Source organism: Odontomachus brunneus, unplaced genomic scaffold (genome assembly GCF_010583005.1).
Source record: "Odontomachus brunneus isolate Ranch 3 - 2012 unplaced genomic scaffold, Obru_v1 Obru_scaffold_049, whole genome shotgun sequence".
In the NCBI taxonomy this organism is placed as follows: domain Eukaryota; kingdom Metazoa; phylum Arthropoda; class Insecta; order Hymenoptera; family Formicidae; genus Odontomachus; species Odontomachus brunneus.
In genome coordinates, this window is record NW_022639499.1 from 1,368,755 (window position 1) to 1,389,428 (window position 20,674).

The following is a 20,674-nucleotide window of genomic DNA, read 5'->3' on the forward strand; positions in this document are numbered from 1 at the left end:
TATTTTAGAATTTCGAAGTTATAACCTCTCAGACAATTATTTGTTGTGAATGACTTGAATGACTCGATACAGGCAGCCTTCTTTTATGTGTCCGTCACGAACCTGTTAACCGTACATTTTGCAATAATTAAAATACAAACATGCAGCGACGTGGCCATTTTCTCCTGGTACCGAGTTCAGTTATCCAGTAGCGCAGAATAAGAAGGTATTTAATATGGTTCAAACCTTATATTGATATCTTTATTCATTTATTTGAAAAAAATTCGTAAAATCCTCCTATTTTTCGACTATCTGAATCATTTTCGGCTATCTAAATCTCCCCTCAATGTCCAAAAACAAATGTGCACGATTGGAATACTTAATCCTTAAGCACTGACACAGATTTACCAAAATATTTCGAAGTTTGATAACCTGAGAAAATGTGCGGAACGTCTTTCCTTGTCGCCACTTCGTATCTTACGGGCCAAAGAAAAGATAGACGGACGCGATGTGTATACGCTTAAGCGGAAGTGAAACAGCAATAACTTTATTTATTTCATTGGGAGTCTATCAGATTCCGGTCAATGCTTAATTAACCTAATAAAAGCCTAAGGAATTAAAACTGTTTACTGATTAAAATTCATGATATACAAAATTATTCAAATTACAAAACTATGAATAACCTACTTGTATTGTGTGTTAACTTATGTCGATGTGTAGCAGAGCGGTTTGAACAAATATTCTTCAATGTACTTCGGGACGATTTACAGTTGAATAGTTTCTGAGTAATTCTCATAATTTAGCTTCTCTTATTGGTCGTTGGACGTGTCTTGAAATGCTTCGAAAGAAAACTGTTCAAGCGCCATTCAAGCAAACGTATACGTAAGTATACAAGCCGAGTAAGAAAAATGCCGCACCGCGAATTGCTGTTTCGCGCGGTCGTGGCTCGACGACGAATATATACGTTACTCTCATTGAGTAATTCGAAGCCTCGATCGATTGTCCCGCCGGGCGATTCGTTCTTCCATCAAATGAATCACATCCGTGTCACACTTCGTCGGCCAGCTTGAATCTTCCCGTTGACGCGCGGCGCGCGCTTACAGCGACGCGTTCCCCGTCGATTGCAGTTATAACTCTTTCGCGCGATACTATGTAATAATTTCTACACGAAGACGACGCGTTCGTCGAGCACGTGCGTGACGCTCTTTCACGCGACACGTAATATCCGCGAGTGGATTACATGGATTTACTGTTTGACGCGCGCGCGCGCGCGCGAAACGACGGCGAAGGAAAAGTTTGCGCGAGGACACCAGAGGTGCTCACCAATCGGCATCCACTTTCCCTTTCACATTTTTCACTCTCCGCAAAACGTTTCCCCGATGATCATGACCGGTTGTCACGCTCCACGTCGAGAGATGGATGGATAGATAGATGAATAGACAGATTTCATTTTCAATACTGAAATAAAGACCCCTCCAAGCACGCAATAATAAATATACTGAGAGAAAATAATTGTCAAGAAGATATTTACAAACTAAACTATTTATACTTATATTATGAAATTTATAATATAAAATATCTACAAATTAAAAAATAGAAATATATTTAATCGTTGGCTAATATATAATATTTACTAATATATAATATTTACTAATATATATTATTATAATATTTACTAATATATAATATTATAATATATATAATATATAATATTTACTAATATATAATATTTACTTGAGTCTCGAAATTCTTTTATTCAAACAGGTTAAGCAATTGCTTTCATTAAAAGCTACAGTTTTAGGAAAATGTACATTTTCTTATTTGAGCAAAAATTTTGTTCTATGTAAGAATGTGTTGCAATAACTTATACAGAGTGTTCATTATTCTTTTTTCAATTACAATGATCGAGCAGAAAAAAGTTTAGGTGGAATTAATTAGTTTTTAAATGGCAATAAAATGCAACAATAAAAATTCCATTAAAAAAATTAAAGATAAGCTTGATTGTGATCGTTTTTAGAAAAAAGCGTTTCTAAAAAAGAGTATTTTCGATATTTTTATTATTGCACTTTATATTGCGTTTAAAATTAATTGCATCTAAAACTTTTCCCTCTCCGATCGTTGTAACTATAAAAATATAATGGATATCGTTACAGTGTGTGTGTGTGTGTGAACACACCCTGTGTGTTATATGTTAAAAATAATGTTATTAGTATTCACCGAATAAATATTTCTTATCTTTCAGATATTTTAGTGTATACAGAGTATAACGGTTGATAGATATAATGTTACAGTAAGGTATTAAGAAATGCAAGTAAATAGTTAAAAGAGTGTTATAAGCATGCAAAATTAGTACATGCAAAATTAGTAAACAACAAGAGAATTATAAATACACATTGACAAACAGCAAGCAAATGAAAGTATTTAATAGTAGCAATAATGAGAAAAAAAAGTAATGGTGAGAAGAAAAGAGAGAATGAGAACAGGTTGCGAACAACGTCAATGTTACGTTCCGCGAGTTTCCCGGACGAAGAGGAGATTAAATCCCGCGGAGGAATTGCGTTCATTTCCAAAACGCTCGTCTGTCGCTAAGGAACATCACCGGGGGGAACCGGCTGTTTCCGTTTCTCGCCTGAAATCTCATGTTATCTCGACGTGATGGATCGCGAATTTCCCACGATTCCGGGGATCGTCGCGACTCCTCCGTATATCTGCCGACCCGACGACTTCCGGGTGCTCCGCCGTTTCTCTTGCACGCCATCATTCACCCTTCAATTACATAAGAGAGTGGCGACCGGTTTAACATAAGCACATACAGTGTGCATATATTTTTCCTTATTCGTACTCGCGCCCCGTCGCTGTCTGCGACGTCCGCGATGTGGTGCGAGTCGAACGCGCGGCACATCGCATTCACAGTCGCGCGGCACGTTCGGTCAGGTGAGTGTGTGGCTCACACAGTGTGGAAAAGCGCGCGAGTTTTGTTTCGTAACGATACGGTCAACTAATCCGCGATGTGCAAACGCAAAGTATATCTGACATCCCTGAATATCGCGATTTTATCATTAGGGTTGCGTTCCAAAATGTCCTTTTTGAGAAAATTTTACTCGATACTCTGTAGTATATGTAACGTGAACTATAGATATTGAGTAAAATTTTCCTCAAAAAGAACGTTGGAATGCAACCTAAGAAGGGAATTAATTTTGAAAGTGATCCTCGACTGTCTTGAGATATTTAAATTTTTTTATGCAAAAGCGTGTATATACGCCCGCAAAGAGCCTCTTATTTACGAACAGTATGCATATAAGTTGTCTCAAATATTATACAGAGTGTCCCAGATACTTCTTTGCAATTTTTGTGAGAACGTAAAACGGATTAAGGTGAACATAAAAATCTGGTACCGTTTTACGATATTCGCAATAATAGTCGAAATATCAATAAAAAAAAATTGGTGAATGATCACGCGTGATATAGATGAGCTGTAGTGGCGATGTGTGCTGTTGTGTGCTTGTAAGTTTAACAAAACAGACGTTAAACTGAATGCAAAAAAGTTTTTAATTATTTTGCAAATAACCACGTAGATTTTTAGTTATTAATGAAAGAAGATTGTTACGTGATTGTGCGCGATAATGAACAAATCTTCTCTAATTAACATTTATTTTTATATTAATATTACTTTATATTGTTATACAACATATTATTAACGTATTCTTTGGAGATAAATTGGAGTCGAAAATTCTAATGCGAATGTGTCATCATTTATCGCGACTTTCTAATGAGATAACCTTGTGTCTTCGTAATTAGGTTTGTAATTAGGATTCTGTTCATCCAGAGTTCTCTTTATGTTAACTTGAAATTAGCTGAAAAATACGATGACAAAATTTTCAAGTTTTTAAGTTGTTCATTTGGATCCCTGAAATTGTTCCTTTAGATCGCGAAGAGATCGTTTTTTTTTTATTGGTTCATATTGATGCCTCAATATTTTTGCATTACATCTGATATTTTAAAATTCTGCGGTGTGAAGAAATGCTTGGTAATGTTTTCGAATTGCTGCCGCGTGGATTTGTTTTCAAACAACCTGGAAGTCAGATTCAGCATTTTTTTGTATAAAAATTTTCGACTTCAATTAAACCCCAGAATACGTTGTCTTGGGACATTCTGTAAACATAAAAAACCGTTATTTGCGCAAGTGCACATACGCGACCGTGCAGAATTTACATTTATATACACAGGATGTCTGACAAATCTTACGTGGTTGTTTGCGAAATGGTACAGGAATTTTGTGTTTAATTTGCCTGTGTTCAAATGCCTTCTGTATAGAAAATATTTCCTCGTGCAAAAATATGTATATTGGCACAAGTAAATATGTTGTTAGTACTCATACCCCGAATATTTTTTATCTAGATATTTCTTCTCTCTCTCTTTCTCAATGTAGTAAAAGAAAAAAACGACGTAATATCGACTTCTTTGTACAATATTCTTGTACATTAATTCACGATCTTTTTATTCTATCCACGCCAGAAAAATTTAATGAGTTCTACCTGTACACCGCGGCTGCATAACGGATTGTCGGACACTCCATAGAAACGCAACATCGAAATGTAAGGAAGGAAAGCCCTTATCGGTTCCTACTGCCATCTTTTAAGATCAAGCGACGCGGTAGCGACGCGTCGCGACGCCAAGTACATAAAGACGAGAATGACAGGTCCGAGATGTGATAGTGTTTATGGTATACATCGCTACCAAGAAACTTTTCCGGAGTTTTTGCGATTGTACGTTTCTTGAGTTCTTTAAAAATAGTTTGCATTCTCCGTTGGATCTATAATCTAAAGTTAATTAGCTGCATGGCTCTGGTTTAGTGCAGCGTTTCGTAACTAACGCGCAAGTACCGTGAACGCAGGACGGTTTTAGTTGAAGTGAGTCACAAGGAAAAGATTTAGGAAGGATTTAGATTGTTGGTGATATTATGGGTGTCCGCGCATCATCGCGAAATAATTTGTTCACGGAGAAAACCCTAAGGATATTAACGTTATTTTCCGTCCACGTATGTAAAAGAGTCGTAGAAACTATAGTATACTCTGGAAGTAGTACACTAGTCCTTTTTGCTTTATACGCAGTGAAACTCTTAGTGTCGTAATGCGCGATTAATGTCCAAGCAATATAATGTCATCATTAGCGAAATCCTCTTAGATATGGATTCAAGAAGATTTTTCTCTCTAGAACCAACAGAAAAACATTCCAAGCATAATATTATTACTTTTCATTAAAAAATGAACACTCTTTCAATAAAAGTTTTCGTTTAGAATATGAAATTACAAGAAATATCATCTTGCAATTAGAAATTATAAGATTGTCTATTTTGACTAAACAACAATTTTTAATGCAATATTTATTGAACTTGAATCTGCACAAATGTTTTTTTTCTAAACATAGATAATATAGTGGTGACAAACATAACAGTTTGGTTTGTATTTCAATTTATGATTATTCATGATGATTACACAGGACCACAAAAAATAAAAAATTTTTTTACCGGACAGATGAAACATTACTTTCTAATGTATTTCGACGTGCTGAAATCGAATATGATCTTTAAAATAACGTAGCATGTCAAATTTTTATTATTAACAGATAAAAAAGATTCAAAATTAAGCATTTTTCATATTCTACATAGGATGGGCTGCGATTTTCTTAGTTTAAAAACAATAATCATGTATATTTATGTGTGGAAACATACAAAACTTTCAAATACGGAAATGATATCGCGTACGTGAGAGAAGAGGACTTACGGAAATCAAGCACTCCGTACATATAACTTAATATCTCGCTTATTAAAAGTTTTGTACATTTCAATGTATTTAAATGATTATTTTTTTAAGCAAAGAATATTTAATTACAGCCTGCACGTCCTATATAGAATATGCAAAATGCTTAATTTTGATCCTTTTTTGCTCGTTATAATAAAAACTTGACATGCTATGTTATCTTGAAAGTTATATTCGATTTCGGCATATCAATATACATAAAAAATATAGGTTTTTCTTCCCGGTAAAAAGAAACTTTTTATTTTTATGTAATCCAGTGTTAATTGAGTTTTAAAGGTGAGGCTCTTTCTTGTGTCACAGTCGATTTATTCAGAAAATGGCAATTATTAGAAGACAACATAAAAAGTGATTGCATAATTAATTAGAGATTTCAATGTTGTGCCGTAAACAAACGTTACAGTAAGCGAAAGAGACCGTGGCTTTATATAGTAAAAGCAATCATGTGTTAACGATTCTATGATAAGTGAAATTACACAATCAGCTATTAGTTCTCGACAATTCTTATGTTTGCGGTGAAAGTTTCGTTGGACGGACTAACCTATGGACCGCATTTCACTCGTTCGTCTTACGACCGGGACTTGATGGATTTTTCGTTTTGGTTTTATTCAATATATCTCTCTCGCGTGTCCGTCGCCGTGAGAGAAAATCAACCGCTAGCGATTCTAATTCGCGAAGTATACAACTCAGCAGACAAACGATTTTTACAAAATAAAATTCACAGCAAAAATTTGGCTGCTTTAATCAGACTTCTGTTCGCCGGGGACAAGAACTCAGTTCTCTACTCAGTAGGTGGGATATTTCTAGGAGGTTTTCGTTTACTCGATCAATAGCTTTCTATTATCTCAAACAGGTTTTAATATAGTCGAATATTCTTATTCGTGATAACACAGAGAGATCGTTTCGCGTCACTGAGTTTTTGTCGGATTTCTCTCTCTCTCTCTCTCTCTCTCTCTCTCTCTCTCTCTCTCTCACTCTCTCTTTCTATTATTTTAAATTTCTTATAGTAGAATTTTATTTAAAATCAATGAAAAGTGGCAGTATTTTCGCTTGAAGTGACAATGAAAATTAATACTGTCATTAAAAATTGCGAAAGTAAGATGTTTTATTCAAATTTAGAGTAAATTCTGATTCCATATGAGCGCATATTTAAATCGATCAGAGTGGATATGTTTTTGTGACGATGGACTGCATCAGATTCACTCTTTACTTTTGAATAAAAACTCATTCAACTTAGAGTAAAGAATTCACACGGTGTGAAGTAAAGTTTATGCGAAATATTTTATATTTATATCAAGAAAAAAATATTAAAAAATTAATAAATATTTATTAGTTGGATATTATTAACGTATATTTATTTAAATCGAATAAACAATCCTTGGTTTAAATGAAAAGAATTTTGATTTAAGTAAATATGTTAATGGTATCCACCTAATAAATATTTGTTATTTTTTTCTTAGTGTACTTTTATATATATACCAAAGTAAATTTTTAAATTCTTCTTCTCAGTGTCGCTGGTCACTTTACTTTTTGAGTGAAATTTTACTCCAAGAAATTTGGAGAGCATTCAATTACAGGAACTGTAATATTTTTAACTTAATGAGAACCATACAAAAATTCAAACTATTATTTTTTTCATAGATAAACACATGGGAAAAAGAAATTAAATTTGTGTAACTGAATATCTGTTCCCTGGGAACCAGACGGATGTAGGAGCGAAAAGATTTGTACAGGAGAGTTTGCATTATTCAATCAATTGTTCTCGGTTACCTTAACCGAGTTTGAATACAGCTGAATGTTCAGATGGATATTTTTACGATTGCAAAAACATAGAGATTATTATTATATTTCTCGTCACAAATGTTTGTCTGGTTTACAGAAAACAGGAATTTTGTTATAGGAACCGAGCTCTTTCTTCGTGCACTTGGCGAGGTTAACGGGCGATTTTCTTTTTCTGTAGAATGAAGCTCGGACATACGATCGACGATTCGCGCGGAAAATATCCGGAAATCACGGATGAGCTGTTGGAAGTTCTGCAGAATTGGGCGAAGGAGCACGGCCTGCCGCAGATTCCCGAGGAGCAACTGGCTTTATTCGCTCACAGCTGTTACTTCAACCTAGAAGCCACTAAACAATGCATGGATGTTTACTACAGGATGAGGACCAGTCTCCCGGAATTTTTCAGCGACAGGGATTCCAGACTCGAGTACTTGCAACATTCTCTGAGAGCTTTGTACGTTCTTGCTTATCGCGTTTAATCGAATTTACGGATTTCTCTTTGCCGCTTCGCGACTGCAGCATGAATCAGCGAAAGAGAGAGAGAGAGAGTAAATACATCGTTTTATCATCGGGAATATAAATGAAACAGCATTCATAATTTCTTTTTTTCTTAAGTTACATTATGTATGTGTGATTGTTTTCGCGGGGTTCTGCAGTGGTGAGAGACATTCGTCGTTCTTACGAATTAATCAATTTGGCCTTAACCTTTCGTCGAAAATCGATTCGGCAGACAGGTAATCTGACAGACGTAGATTTTATGTGTATTATCTCGTAATATAATATATATCTTATTACGAGGTAATTATTATATGTGTCTTGTTACGACGTAATTATTGTATATCTTATTATGAGGTAATTATCATTTTATCATAAAAACATCACTTTGCTCTGAGAAAACATTATTTTGTAATTCATCGAATTAATTTTAATTTAGTTTTTTGTAAAAGGAGGAAAATGTGATTTTATATAAAAAATTGTTTACACACACACACACACACACACAGAGTTCTTACATCTCATTTTAAATTTAAATATTATTTTTATCTACTTGTTTACAATAAAGTTAATATTTAAGAGTGGCACTTTCAGTGCCTTTCTAAAAAATAATAAACATACACTGAGAAGAAAATATTTCTAAATGCTTGAGAGATATATAGAGTTCATTCATAGAAATAAATTTTATTTTAGCAGAATAAATTTAATTTCACAGAAATACAATTGATACACCGTCAATAAATATTTAAATATTTTTTTCAGTGTAAATTGTCTGTCAGAGCCATTGGGTTTGTTGTTGTCATTATATTATATTACGTCTGACGGAAGATTAATGAACGTTAAAGTCAATAAGTCACTCGTCATCGCGCGCGCACTGAGAAAACAATATTTGAAGATGTATTTGTGGAAGATACAAAATTTTTTCATAGACAACTGAACGTTACTTCACAGAAATAAACTTTATATTTACCCACACACACACACACTGGGAAAACATTTTTGAAGATTCATCTGTGGAACATAAAAAAATAAAGTTTTGTGAAACAAAGTTTATTTTTGTGAAGTGAAAATTTAGTTTTCTGTAAATAAATTTTGTATCCTACACAAATAAATCTTGAAGTATTTTTCTTTCAGCGCACGTACGATAATGAGTCACTCATTGACCTTGGTGTTTTCGTTAACCTTCGTCGAGCGCAATGCGCATAATAATTGCAACGAAAAAGCGTGAATAGACTTTACATCCCACAAATAAATTTTCATGTATTTTTTCTCTCAATGCACGCACAGAACGCACGCGGAATTGAGTCGAGAGCCTCCGATTTCTGCCTCCGATCGATCTATCTCCTTCAATCCCGCCTCATCCTTTATCCCTCATCGTGTGTGTACAAATTGCGCGCCTGCCAATAGCACTTTGCGCTTAATACGGCCGCATTAGATATCTTTATCGCTGCAATTTCCCCGCTCGCGGCTGCTGCAGCTGTAGTCCACCTGATACCGATTAGCTAGTGACAATATCACCAAGGAAGATTCTGTTACCTTTGCATCCTTGCCATTCTCCGATTTTACGGACGTCACTGAAACTCGCCAGGATAGTAGAGATTCCACCAATGTTTACTTGGCATTGTAGATTTATTATTATATTCCCTTAATCTTTCTCTTGTGTATATCTCCGTCATTTATTCTTATTTCCTGCTTCTATCTCCTTCTCACTCTCATGGAAATTTTGCTGCGACTCTCGCGATTTCCCGAATCGAAATTTGCATTCTACATTCGACCCCAATATTCTATTTAATACTTTAAAATCTATGTCAACTTCTTTTGAATATTTTTTAAATTTAAATCACTAACTTTCTCTAACCGAGAAGTTCTCTTTAGAGCCCACGGGTGGCATTTTGTGGCAAGTATAACTTCTGTTTTTATGTGTACACTAAAAGAAAAAATGCCTGAAAAATAAAACAGGTTTATTTAGTGGGTATTAATAACATATTGTACACAATACTTAAATTCAAATTCTTTTATTTAAATAGAATAAACAATTGCTTTCATGAGGAACAATGGTTTTAGGAAAACATATGTTTCTTCATTTGAAAGAATTTTTTTTTTTAATGTAAAAATATGTAAAAATATGTATATTAGCATAGGTAAATATGTTATATGTGTGTGCTCAACGAATAAATATTTATTATTTCTTAGATATTTTATCTCTTAGTTTAGTAGAAGTTTTTTAAAAAAAAAAGTCTTAAACTCATATTTAAACATATTTAACAAAGTCTTTTAGACGTCTTTAAGATGTCATTTAAAAGTTTTTGCTATCTTAATTCATTCACACACCACATCGCACGCACTCCAAAGTAATAAAAATAGCAATTAAATTTTCCTCAATTTAATAAATGTAACTTGTACAAATGTGTTTCGATCCAACTAATTGGCAACTGTAAAATCAATCGAAGAATATTTAATTGAGGATTAACTTCAAAATCATTAAATTCGTTGAAATTAAATGAAGATCGTTCAATTGATGATAATATGAATAAAGGGAATTAAAGATTGCTAAGTTCAATTAACAAATGAACTCAATAAATTTAATTAAAGACCGTTTAATTGATGATTGAACGTAGTAAATTTAATTAAAAGCCGTTTAATTGACGATTTATATGAGTAAGTTCAATCGATTCGATGGAAAAGCGATCACTCTTGCATAACCATGGTCAATCGAACCATCTTTAATTCTCTTGGCATATCTCAATCGTCAACAGAACGGTCTTTGATTAAATTCATTGAAATCAAACGATCCTTGATTGAATTTGTTGGGATCAATTGCCGTCAAACGGTCTCCAACTGAATTGACATGCATTAATCGTCAATTAATCACGACGATTAATTAAAAAAAGCTAATTGAAAAAGTTAATCATAATCTTGACTTGGTCGCAGGGAATTTACAACACTTCCCAAGCCCGATCAAAACGGCTTTCGGATAATTTTTCATCGCCTGGCGGACACCCGACCGTTTCAGTACATGTTCAACGACGGCATCAAGCTGCTGCTGATGTCCATCGACGCGAGGCTCTACACGGATGGCTGCTCGCCGGGATACGTGTTTCTCTTCGACATGCAGGGCAGCCGTCTCGGCCACTTGACGAGGCTGTCGATAAACAGTATCCGGAAATTCTTAGAGTATCTTCAGGAGGGCATGCCGATCAGGCTCAAGGCCATTCACGTGTTGAACACGCCCTGGTTCATGGACAAGGTCCTCGCGCTCATCAGACCCTTCATGAAGCGAGAGCTCTACGATATGGTAACGATAGATAAAAAAAAAAGATCGGAGAATAATTATGATGAATATTATAAGGGAAAAGAAAAAAAAAGTCAGAGCGTGTGGCAAAGGGTTCGCGCACGATTCAGTTCACCGGCGCGAGTGCGATTGATAATCACGTCGGACTTGTTGAACTTCGCAAGTTGATTGCACTCGGGTCGATGAGAGTCATCGTGAATAATAAAAAAAAATGCTACTTCATGCGTGTGCACGGTGAAGTTTTGTTGTGTTTTTATTAGACGCTGTGCGCTCGATACTTTTCCAGTTGCGTACAATGTTGAGCGCGCGCGCGGAAATTATGCGCGCAAAAAAAAAGTAAACAGCGCGCATCTCGGTTCGTTTTTACAGAATTAATTTATACTTCGTAGCTTCACCTTTACACCGGTGACGTTTCCGACCTGTATCCTCACATACCGCGTGAATGTTTACCGAAGGACTTTGGTGGGGAACTGGACTGCGTCGCAAGCCTTCACAGTGAGTATATATATTATATAATAAGTGTGCAAAGTTCCTTGAATTCTTTTTTTTAAGACTGATTAGTAATAGATACTTCATTTGTGAAAAATGAATAAATTTTATATTTCAAATAAATATTTCTATAGATTTTTCTCTCATTTTAAAATGTATCTGTGATATCGACCTCATAATTCTATACGAATGATAATGCATTAATATTTATTGTATAAATTTATTTAATTTGCAGTAATAGATACTTCATTTGTGAAAAATGAATAAATTTTATATTTCAAATAAATATTTCTATAGATTTTTCTCTCATTTTAAAATGTATCTGTGATATCGACCTCATAATTCTATACGAATGATAATGCATTAATATTTATTGTATAAATTTATTTAATTTGCAGTAATAGATACTTCATTTGTGAAAAATGAATAAATTTTATATTTCAAATAAATATTTCTATAGATTTTTCTCTCATTTTAAAATGTATCTGTGATATCGACCTCATAATTCTATACGAATGATAATGCGTTAATATTTATCGTTAAATTTTATCGTGTAAATTTATTTAATTTGCAGAATTGCATTGCATGAAGTTGGACCAATTGCGGGACTATTTTCGTGAGGAGGAAGCCCTGTTTCATAATTACTCGTTCGACAAATTGAAAATATTAAATGGCCATTGAATTACTCAAAGTGTTGAACGTGAGAATGATAATTACAGTTAACGTAAGATTATAAAAACAGTTGATATAAAAAAGTGAAATACTAATGCGGAACGATGATATAAGCTACTGAATGTATAATGTATATATAAATAAAGGTATCATTATAAACATTATTAATATCTTTTTAATGTTCATATATATATATTTTCTCGCAGACGATCGTGCTCTCGATTGCAAATAAATTATCTTTTACTGGTCCTCTAGGATCTTTCTTGTAAACATTTGTCGATTCGTAATTATATACCACAGATACGAATTAAAAAAATATTCCTTATGATTGCAGAAAACAGACAAAGTTCAGCAGCTTATAACCTCAATAAAAAAAAAATAATAATCCAGATAACACAGAAAATTTAAAAAGAATTTAAAAAAATTCAGTCGTATGTCACTAATTCTGAGTCCATTTTCAAATACAAAAAGAATTCTTTTCACTAAACTCAATTCTGAAGAATTTTTTTTGCAATTAAAAATGAATTTAGAATTAGTGACATACGATTAAATTTTAAAAAATTTTTTTTGAATTTTCTGTTATCTGGGTAATGAATAAAAAGCTTAAACTTCCCTCTTTTTAAAATATATTTTTATACTCTTGATAAAAATATATTTGATAAAATCTCTTACTCTTGATAAAAATATATTTTCAGAAATTCAATTATAAAATGAGATTGAAAATAAAACGATCAACATTTTTCATATAACTTGATATATCAATACAATAAACAATAGCAACGTTATGAGTTTATTATGTTTGAAAAGTAGAGATTTCAAGTTTTAAAATGCTTTTCGAAACATTACGTTATTATCATTTTTACCAAAGTTATCTTTACCCAAAGTTATCATTGCCCAGTTAGCTATTGTTAGTTGTTGAATTTTGTCTATATTTCAATAAGAGAAAATATGTCTGACTAATCGTTGACTTTTACCACGAGTCATGCCACTTGAAAAATAGGAGATGCCTGATCTGTCGTTAACTTGTACCACGACTTCGTCTCGTTTCGTTTTATTGCAGGTAAAGGGTATATAAAAGTGTGTACGAGTGTAGAAACTCAACCTATCGCACCCAAGGGGTCACCGTAAAAAGTGTACATAATTTCATACTTATATTTAACCCTCTATCTTTGCGCACTTGTGCTGAAGTTGGTTTAGAAATAACATGAGAAATAATGATTAATGATTATAAGAACCGCATCTTAATCTAAACTCACCAAAATGAGCATTATAACAGATACATAAAGTGGTATATAATTTAAAGTAATGTAGTGTAATACAATGAAATGTAATGTAGTGTAAGATAAGTTGTATGTTCTGAGCGCCGACGCTTTTAAATTAACATAATTGCATATAGTATACTATTTAAAGTTATAAGTAAACTACTTATTATTATTATACTATTTATTAAATAAAAGATATTTTTAAATAAAACTTTCTAATTTATATAGTATGAGATATATAGTATGATTTATATAGTATGAAAGATATATAGGAAAGAAATATTATACTCTTGAATGTTGAGTTTGAACCTGAACTCATCACGACCTCGAGAGTTGAGGAAGTATAATGGCGACTCATAACGGAAACTTCGAAACTAAATGTCGGTACCACAAACAAGAGCCGAGATTCGAACCTTTCTCAAGCAACACTTATCCACCACTTAGCCGAGATTTAAACCTTTCTATTAACCGCGATGTTCAAATTTAATAATTAATATCTTGAAAAGTAAGATTAATTCAGCGAAACGCCCGAACACGAATAAAATATATTCAATGTAGATTTACCATCCTGTGTTTCGTGATGATCAGTAAGCGCATTTTCGAAAAAAACAATTATGCGTTGATCGATCTTCACGTGCTTTAAGAGAATGCTGAAGTCGATCTCGAACTCGAAGAATGTCGATAACGCAAAGATGATCTAAGGCAATCACGATATTTTTTCGTATTTTTTGCAGAACTTACGTAAATATGCGTTGATTTCCTTACCATTTTCAAGCGCGAATATTACTTTAAAAAACTCTAAAAAGCTATCCCAGAATGTGCTCTACATGCTAATATTATATGACCTAATCTGCAGTAACACGACCGACTTTCGGCCCGTACGCAAGATAGGTACGCAAGATAGGTATCACTGCGCATGCACGAGAATCCGAATATCATGCTATGACGGAACTATCGTTATGGGCGCGACTTTGGGATATTGGCAAATTATTTTCAACATTCTTAAGGTGTTACTAAGGGAATAGAGTGACACTAACATACATTGTCATGCAAAAGATGATGCAAATCGAAATACGCACGTCTTTGAACTTTGGCAACTGCGAAAATTTCTTTAAAAGTCTGTGAAAAGTTATCCTAGAATGTGTTCTACATGCTAACTCCATATGACCTAACCTGCAGTAACATGATCGACTTTTGGTCCTTGCGTAGGATAGGTACCACTTCGCATGCGCGAGAATCCGAATATATGATGAGTCTAACGTTATGAGTGCGGCTATTGGAAAATTATTTTCAAGATTCTGAGTATGTTACTGAGGGAGTAAAGTGACATTAAAGCACATTGTCATCCAAGAGACGATGTAGAGCGAAATACGTACAATTCACGTCATCTTCGATAATATACTTTTGGAAACGCGGAAATTTCTTTAAGCAACTTTAAAAAATTTACCCAGGTTTAACTATCTCGGCTTAATAAATTAGCAAAAACTCAAAACACTTCGTTTCGAATCTCGGCTTAATAATTTAGCGGAAATACAAAGTTCTTTGATTGAATCTTAGCTTAGTAATTTAGTGAAGCCTCAAAACACATCGGTTTGAATCTCGGCTTAATGGTTTAGCGGAATCTTACAACACTCCGGTCCGAATCTCGGCTTAATAATTTAGCGGGAAATCAAAACATTTCGGTTTGAATCTCGGCTTAATGGTTTAGCGGAATCTTACAACACTCCGGTCCGAATCTCGGCTTAATAATTTAGCGGGAAATCAAAACATTTCGGTTTGAATCTCGGCTTAATAATTTGTTGTCTTTAATTTGTCGAAATTTAATTTGTCTTCTTGTCAACAACAAACGTGTATGCATAAGAAAATATCCCCGAAGAAATAGTGGATAATAACGGAATAACGATCGAATAATCAGTAATAACAATGAATAACAATACCTGGGCAAAGACAATAATAACTAATTAAAGACGAAGTAAAGAAATTGTCGTAACGACACGCCCGAATTGTTTTCCTATGCGTAATAGCAATAATTAAATAATAACCGAATAAATTAAATAATAATCGAATAAAGAAGTAATAATATTCGAATATTAAATGGTAGTGATAATGAAATCTGTTCGACAATCATGTGATAATATCCGAGTGGATAACGAAATAATGATGATTAAATAATCGGTAATAATAATATCTGGGCAACGACTTTAACAAAAACTCTAGGCTCCACAAAGGCTAGGTAAACGTACCATCGTAACCACAGACTTCTATATAACTACTAGACTTTTATATAGCTTCCTTATATAGTGCTATGTAAAATTGACTCCGAACAGTATGTATTACGTATGGAAAAAAGGCATCTGCGCATGTCTGAAACTGGTATTCCAGAAGAAGAGGGGATATAAATGTAATATGGCCGATGCCGCTTGCTTAAATATTTGTGTACGTACAGAGTGAAAAACATCAGAGTGAAATACGTTATAGTAAAAAATTTGTAAAAATAAGTGATTGACCAATTATATACCTATATCAGAGGGCAATAATGCCTAAAACGAGATGCTACATTGTGAATGTCGGAATACCAAATAGACGCATGCGCGAGATTTCTGTACATACTTTTCGGGGCCATGTACTGAGTCAAAGTTAGCAGTCTAGTAGTATATAGAAGTCTGTGGTCGTAACGGTCCGCTCGTGCCGCTTAGAGATCCTGTAATAAGAGATCGAACACCATATGTCAACGTTTTGATTGGTTGCGCCATGTTTAGGTCCTTGTTTCCGGTTAGGATCATCAGCTGAATGGCAACACAAGCAGTGGTCTATTCTTTTCAGCTGCACTGCTGAACTGGTGCAATAAGTTAAATTGAGATAAGTATACTTCCGGTTTGGACCCAAACATGGCGAATCTATGGTCTGTTCTTTTCAGCTGCACTGCTGAACTGGTGCAATAAGTTAGAGTAAGAAAACATATACTTGTCTCACTTGTCTAACTTATTGCACCAGTTCAGCAGTGCAGCTGAAAAGAACAGACCACTAGTATCTACAGGCGATAGTATCCGATCTCTTATTAAAGGATCTCTAGTGCCGCTGACTGAGCGGCGCTTGGGGGAGCGCGCGGCCGGGTCATGTAAACACGCGTACGCGAGCACGTGTTCGAGCGTCACGCCATATACTCTCAACCGTCGAGACGAGCACATCGGGAACTGCCGATAATGTAGTTTTGCGATAATATCGCCGCTAGCTCGCTTCGTGTTTACGTCGCGCGATCCGCTCATCAGTGATGAGACAAGAATAGAGCGATTAGACGTCTGTCCTTTTCTTAACTTACTATCATTGTACGGAAGTACAACGGGCACGAACCAGGCGCATTTTATCGTTACCACCACGAAAATGCCTAACGAACGTAGTAAAGGCGCACTTTGTTAGATGCAGAGTCGATTTATTCAACCACTAGCTAAGCTAACAGTTAAATCTTATGTCTGTTTCTACCTAATTTGAAAGAGAAACAAAGACAGACGTATGAGTTAATTGTTAGTTAGCTTAGCAAGAGGTTGGAAAAACCGGCCCACAGTCTCGAAGATGCGCGTAGCTCTGGTCATTGAAATCAGACTGGTAGCCGCTCTCATACTTCTCTTCGGTATCACAAAGAGCCGAGATTCGAACCTTTTTCAAGTAATACTTATCGACCACTTAGCTGAGACTCAAATCTTGCTATTAACCGCGATGTTCAAATTTAATAATTAATATCTTGAAAAGTAAGACGAATTCAGTGAAACGCCCAGACACGAATAAAATATTTTCAATGTAGATTTACCACACTGTATTTCGTAATTATCAGTAAGCGTATTTTCGAAAAAAACGATTATGCATTGATCGTCGTCACGTCCCAGTGAGAAATGACTTACCGATCGACGTTGAAAAGACGTCGAATCGACGTCTTTTCGACGTCTATCGGTAAGTCATTTCTCACTGGGATGCTTTAAGGGGATGCTGAAGTCGATCTCGAACTTGAACAATGTCGATAACTCAAAAATGATCGTCACTAAGGCAATTACGCTTTATCTTTTTTGTAATTTTTGTATATGTAGAACTTACATAAATATGCGTTACTTTCTTTTACGATTTTAGCGGAAAACCTAACTATGTATATGTAGAAATCTTCCACATAGTAAGTAGATATAAAGGTACAGCAATGTTCTTCAAAATTTTTCTGTGTAGAACATCCACACTTGCAGTATATACAAGTTGCGAAAATTTTGAATCAAATAGAGCGCTAATTGGCAGCTTGAAATTTTAAATAAAAATTTTTTTTCGTTTTCGTCACATATTGAGCAATGCTCTTACTTATTTTTGCACGTACTTTTATTGTATAAAAGCACACATTTGTAATTCAGTACAACCAATACTACAATAAAACGTTACAGAAAAATATCAGTATTCTGTCGGTAAAGTTTTCAGCATCCCTTAATTCAATTGCCAAGTTACTAGTGCCATCTAAATATCAGCTGCAAGGACATAACCTCTTAGTTTATGGGAAACATGACGCTTTGAAATCTGTTTTCATATCCCGTGAACGGTATAATCTCGGAGATAACTTATCTGTCATTAGATTTATTCACACATGTTATTCCTCGATTATATGAATCAACTTATCGACCATCGCAATTTAATCTCTTTGACGATGTTCGAAGTCGATTTCTCAATTGCAGATAACACCGGTTAATGTATATGTATACGAAGTATGCAAAGGTGAATGATGCGAAAAAAAAAGATTTACCAAATCGATCAAAGTTTAGTCCATTGTTATGTAACATCGAACGTTGAATGAATATTTAACACTTTCCTGCCGCGTAAATTATTCTCATCGTGTGTTTCTAGCGACAGTCGTGCAAAATGTTGATTTCGAGGTTAATACGTGAGATTAATAAAAAGTGGTTCGTTGTACGAAAGAAAACCACCCAAAACGTGCAATCGGCCAGAGATGCAGTTGTTCGTGGCGCTGTTATTGTTGTTTGCGCTATCTTTGTAGTTTGGTTATCTGTGTTCCTTTATACAGCTTTTTATTACACATACATGCCCAGTATGTCGTATGTGCGTCCTGTACATTTGCAATTCAAGTAAGTTTTATTTACACTATAAAATATGCATATTAAAAATGAAATGATAATAAAGACAGAAGCATAATGTCCAGAAATTATATATACTTCAAATATGAAAACTTGAGAAACAAGTCGTTGGTAAATGCTTAAAACAATAAGTGATTAGAAACATAACACAGCATTATGGCAATATTATTACATGTAACATTTGTCCATAAAGATAACAAGTGAATTCATTATTCTCTCTGTTGATTTTCATTTTAGATCATGCGATGAACAAAAAGGTATTTGTAGTTTTCCATCGGCTCATGTGCAGTTGACCAACAAACAACAGCTCCTCATGATAGGTCAGCCATACAAAGTGAATTTACATTTGGAAATGCCAGAATCACCTGCCAACAGAGAACTTGGTAAAGTTATTTATTGTATCATCATTGAATCTTCATGTTGAATGTCTCTCTGAAACCTAATCTGTCTTTCAGGTATGTTTATGGTTTGTGCACAGCTAAGGAGTCGTGATGGATTTCTTGTGGACCATTCCTGCAGACCTGCAATGTTACATTACCGTAGTACATTATTGCATACGCTTACAACTCTAACCTTTTCACCTATGATGATTTTTGGAAACATTGAGGAGAAGCAAGATGTTGTTCTGGAATTGTTTGGTAACTTCGAAGAGGACCAGGTAATGATTACAATTCTAGATTCTAGATTCTAGAATTTGATATGTATATTTAATATCTTTCAGTTTGATTAATTAGATATATGTATAAATTGAGTATTAACATGATTCTCTGCGTCTGTTCCAGAGTCATCCAGTGACAATTATTTACATTCAGATTCAATCGAGGCATATCGAATTCTATTCTGCTAGCCTCATGATAAACGCCCATTTAACAGGACTACGTTACTTGATGTTTCATTGGCCAATTCTGTCAGCCATTGTTGGTATTGGTACAAATTTGTTTTTCATAGCGTTTGTATGTACACTTTCGTACCTGCATTTTGTAGTTGAAGAGGAAAATACTGACGAAAATTTCAGTTATGAAAAGGGCGAGATTGAGGATGAGAAGGATAATAAGACTGTTAGCGAACGTAAGTTACTTTATGATATATCAAACTTATTATGATCCTGATAAGGTAGTAAGAGAGATCGCCTTTTTTTATAGTATCATCGTCGGAAACGTCGTCATTGCAAGATAGTCCTATTTCAGAAGATCTCAAGAGTCGAAAGAGAAGTTTATTATCACGTACACCCGAGACAATTGGGGGTGAGCAGAGATACATTCAAGAGATTTCCACGCTACTTGCCGAAGCGTCAAGTAGCGATAAATAACTCAATACTTAGAAATATGACGATACATTGCGAGAATATACGTAGCGGATTATTAACCATAGGTGTGAAAAGAGAATTGATGAGAGGAGGGAAGTCATTAAAATGTATATTTTTGTAAAGTTATTAAGAAAGATTACTTTAAAATATATTTTTATTTTATACACAAACTCGTTTTTTTTTATTAGTTTTTCGTTACCTATTTTGTTGATACTAACGGGAAGCACTTCGGCGCGGGTATATACTCATATAGCACAAATGTTTAAAATGTATCCTACAGACGTCTCAGAGATATCCAGACGTCTCCGGGATACATTTACTGTACTATAAGTATAGACGATACATACGAAAATATGGACACAGAAAAAAAATTTCTGAATCGAAAGCATACCCACAGTGTTTTTGGTTAATGTGCCAGCTGGCTTGATGTGGAGCTTCTCTTGTCCTAGATTATGGCAACGAAGAGA

General features: G+C 34.5%; 2 protein-coding genes across 9 annotated transcripts in view; both read left to right on the forward strand.

Annotated features, from left to right (window-relative positions):
• LOC116845034 (alpha-tocopherol transfer protein-like) overlaps positions 1-12,686 on the forward strand; it is a 20,547-nt gene extending 7,861 nt beyond the window's left edge. For 2 of the 7 annotated variants that reach the window (XM_032817292.1, XM_032817291.1), the window contains exons 2-5: positions 7,756-8,028; positions 11,001-11,364; positions 11,751-11,856; positions 12,425-12,531. In XM_032817292.1, coding sequence (XP_032673183.1) covers positions 7,757-8,028; positions 11,001-11,364; positions 11,751-11,856; positions 12,425-12,531 — 849 coding nt within the window. In that variant the 5' untranslated portion in view covers position 7,756. Of the gene's footprint in view, positions 1-725; positions 862-2,806; positions 2,914-3,419; positions 3,484-4,494; positions 4,575-4,656; positions 4,746-7,755; positions 8,029-11,000; positions 11,365-11,750; positions 11,857-12,424 lie in introns of those variants that run through there. The other 5 variants (XM_032817289.1, XM_032817286.1, XM_032817288.1 and 2 more) reach the window with 5 other exon arrangements.
• Positions 12,687-18,256: 5,570 nt separating this feature from the next.
• LOC116845145 (seipin) lies at positions 18,257-20,377 on the forward strand. Of its 2 annotated transcripts, none has more exons than XM_032817508.1 (6): positions 18,257-18,351; positions 18,654-18,892; positions 19,139-19,284; positions 19,357-19,559; positions 19,684-19,969; positions 20,044-20,210. In XM_032817508.1, exons 2-6 carry the CDS (start codon positions 18,669-18,671, stop codon positions 20,208-20,210), a joined length of 1,026 nt encoding a protein of 341 aa, XP_032673399.1. In that variant the 5' UTR covers positions 18,257-18,351; positions 18,654-18,668. The 2 variants fall into 2 exon arrangements, with proteins under 2 accessions (XP_032673399.1, XP_032673398.1); XM_032817507.1 differs by having other exon boundaries at positions 18,263-18,524; positions 20,044-20,377.
• The last annotated feature ends 297 nt before the right edge of the window (positions 20,378-20,674 follow it).

What these genes read in the sequence shown, in the direction of transcription:
- LOC116845145 (XM_032817507.1), top strand. Translation starts at nt 18,498, where the DNA reads ATGTATATGTATACGAAGTATGCAAAG. An exon ending in TGTATACGAAGTATGCAAAG is followed by an intron (nt 18,525 to 18,653) that starts GTGAATGATGCG and finishes GTGTGTTTCTAG; the next exon opens with CGACAGTCGTGCAAAATGTT. An exon ending in ACCTGCCAACAGAGAACTTG is followed by an intron (nt 19,285 to 19,356) that starts GTAAAGTTATTT and finishes TCTGTCTTTCAG; the next exon opens with GTATGTTTATGGTTTGTGCA.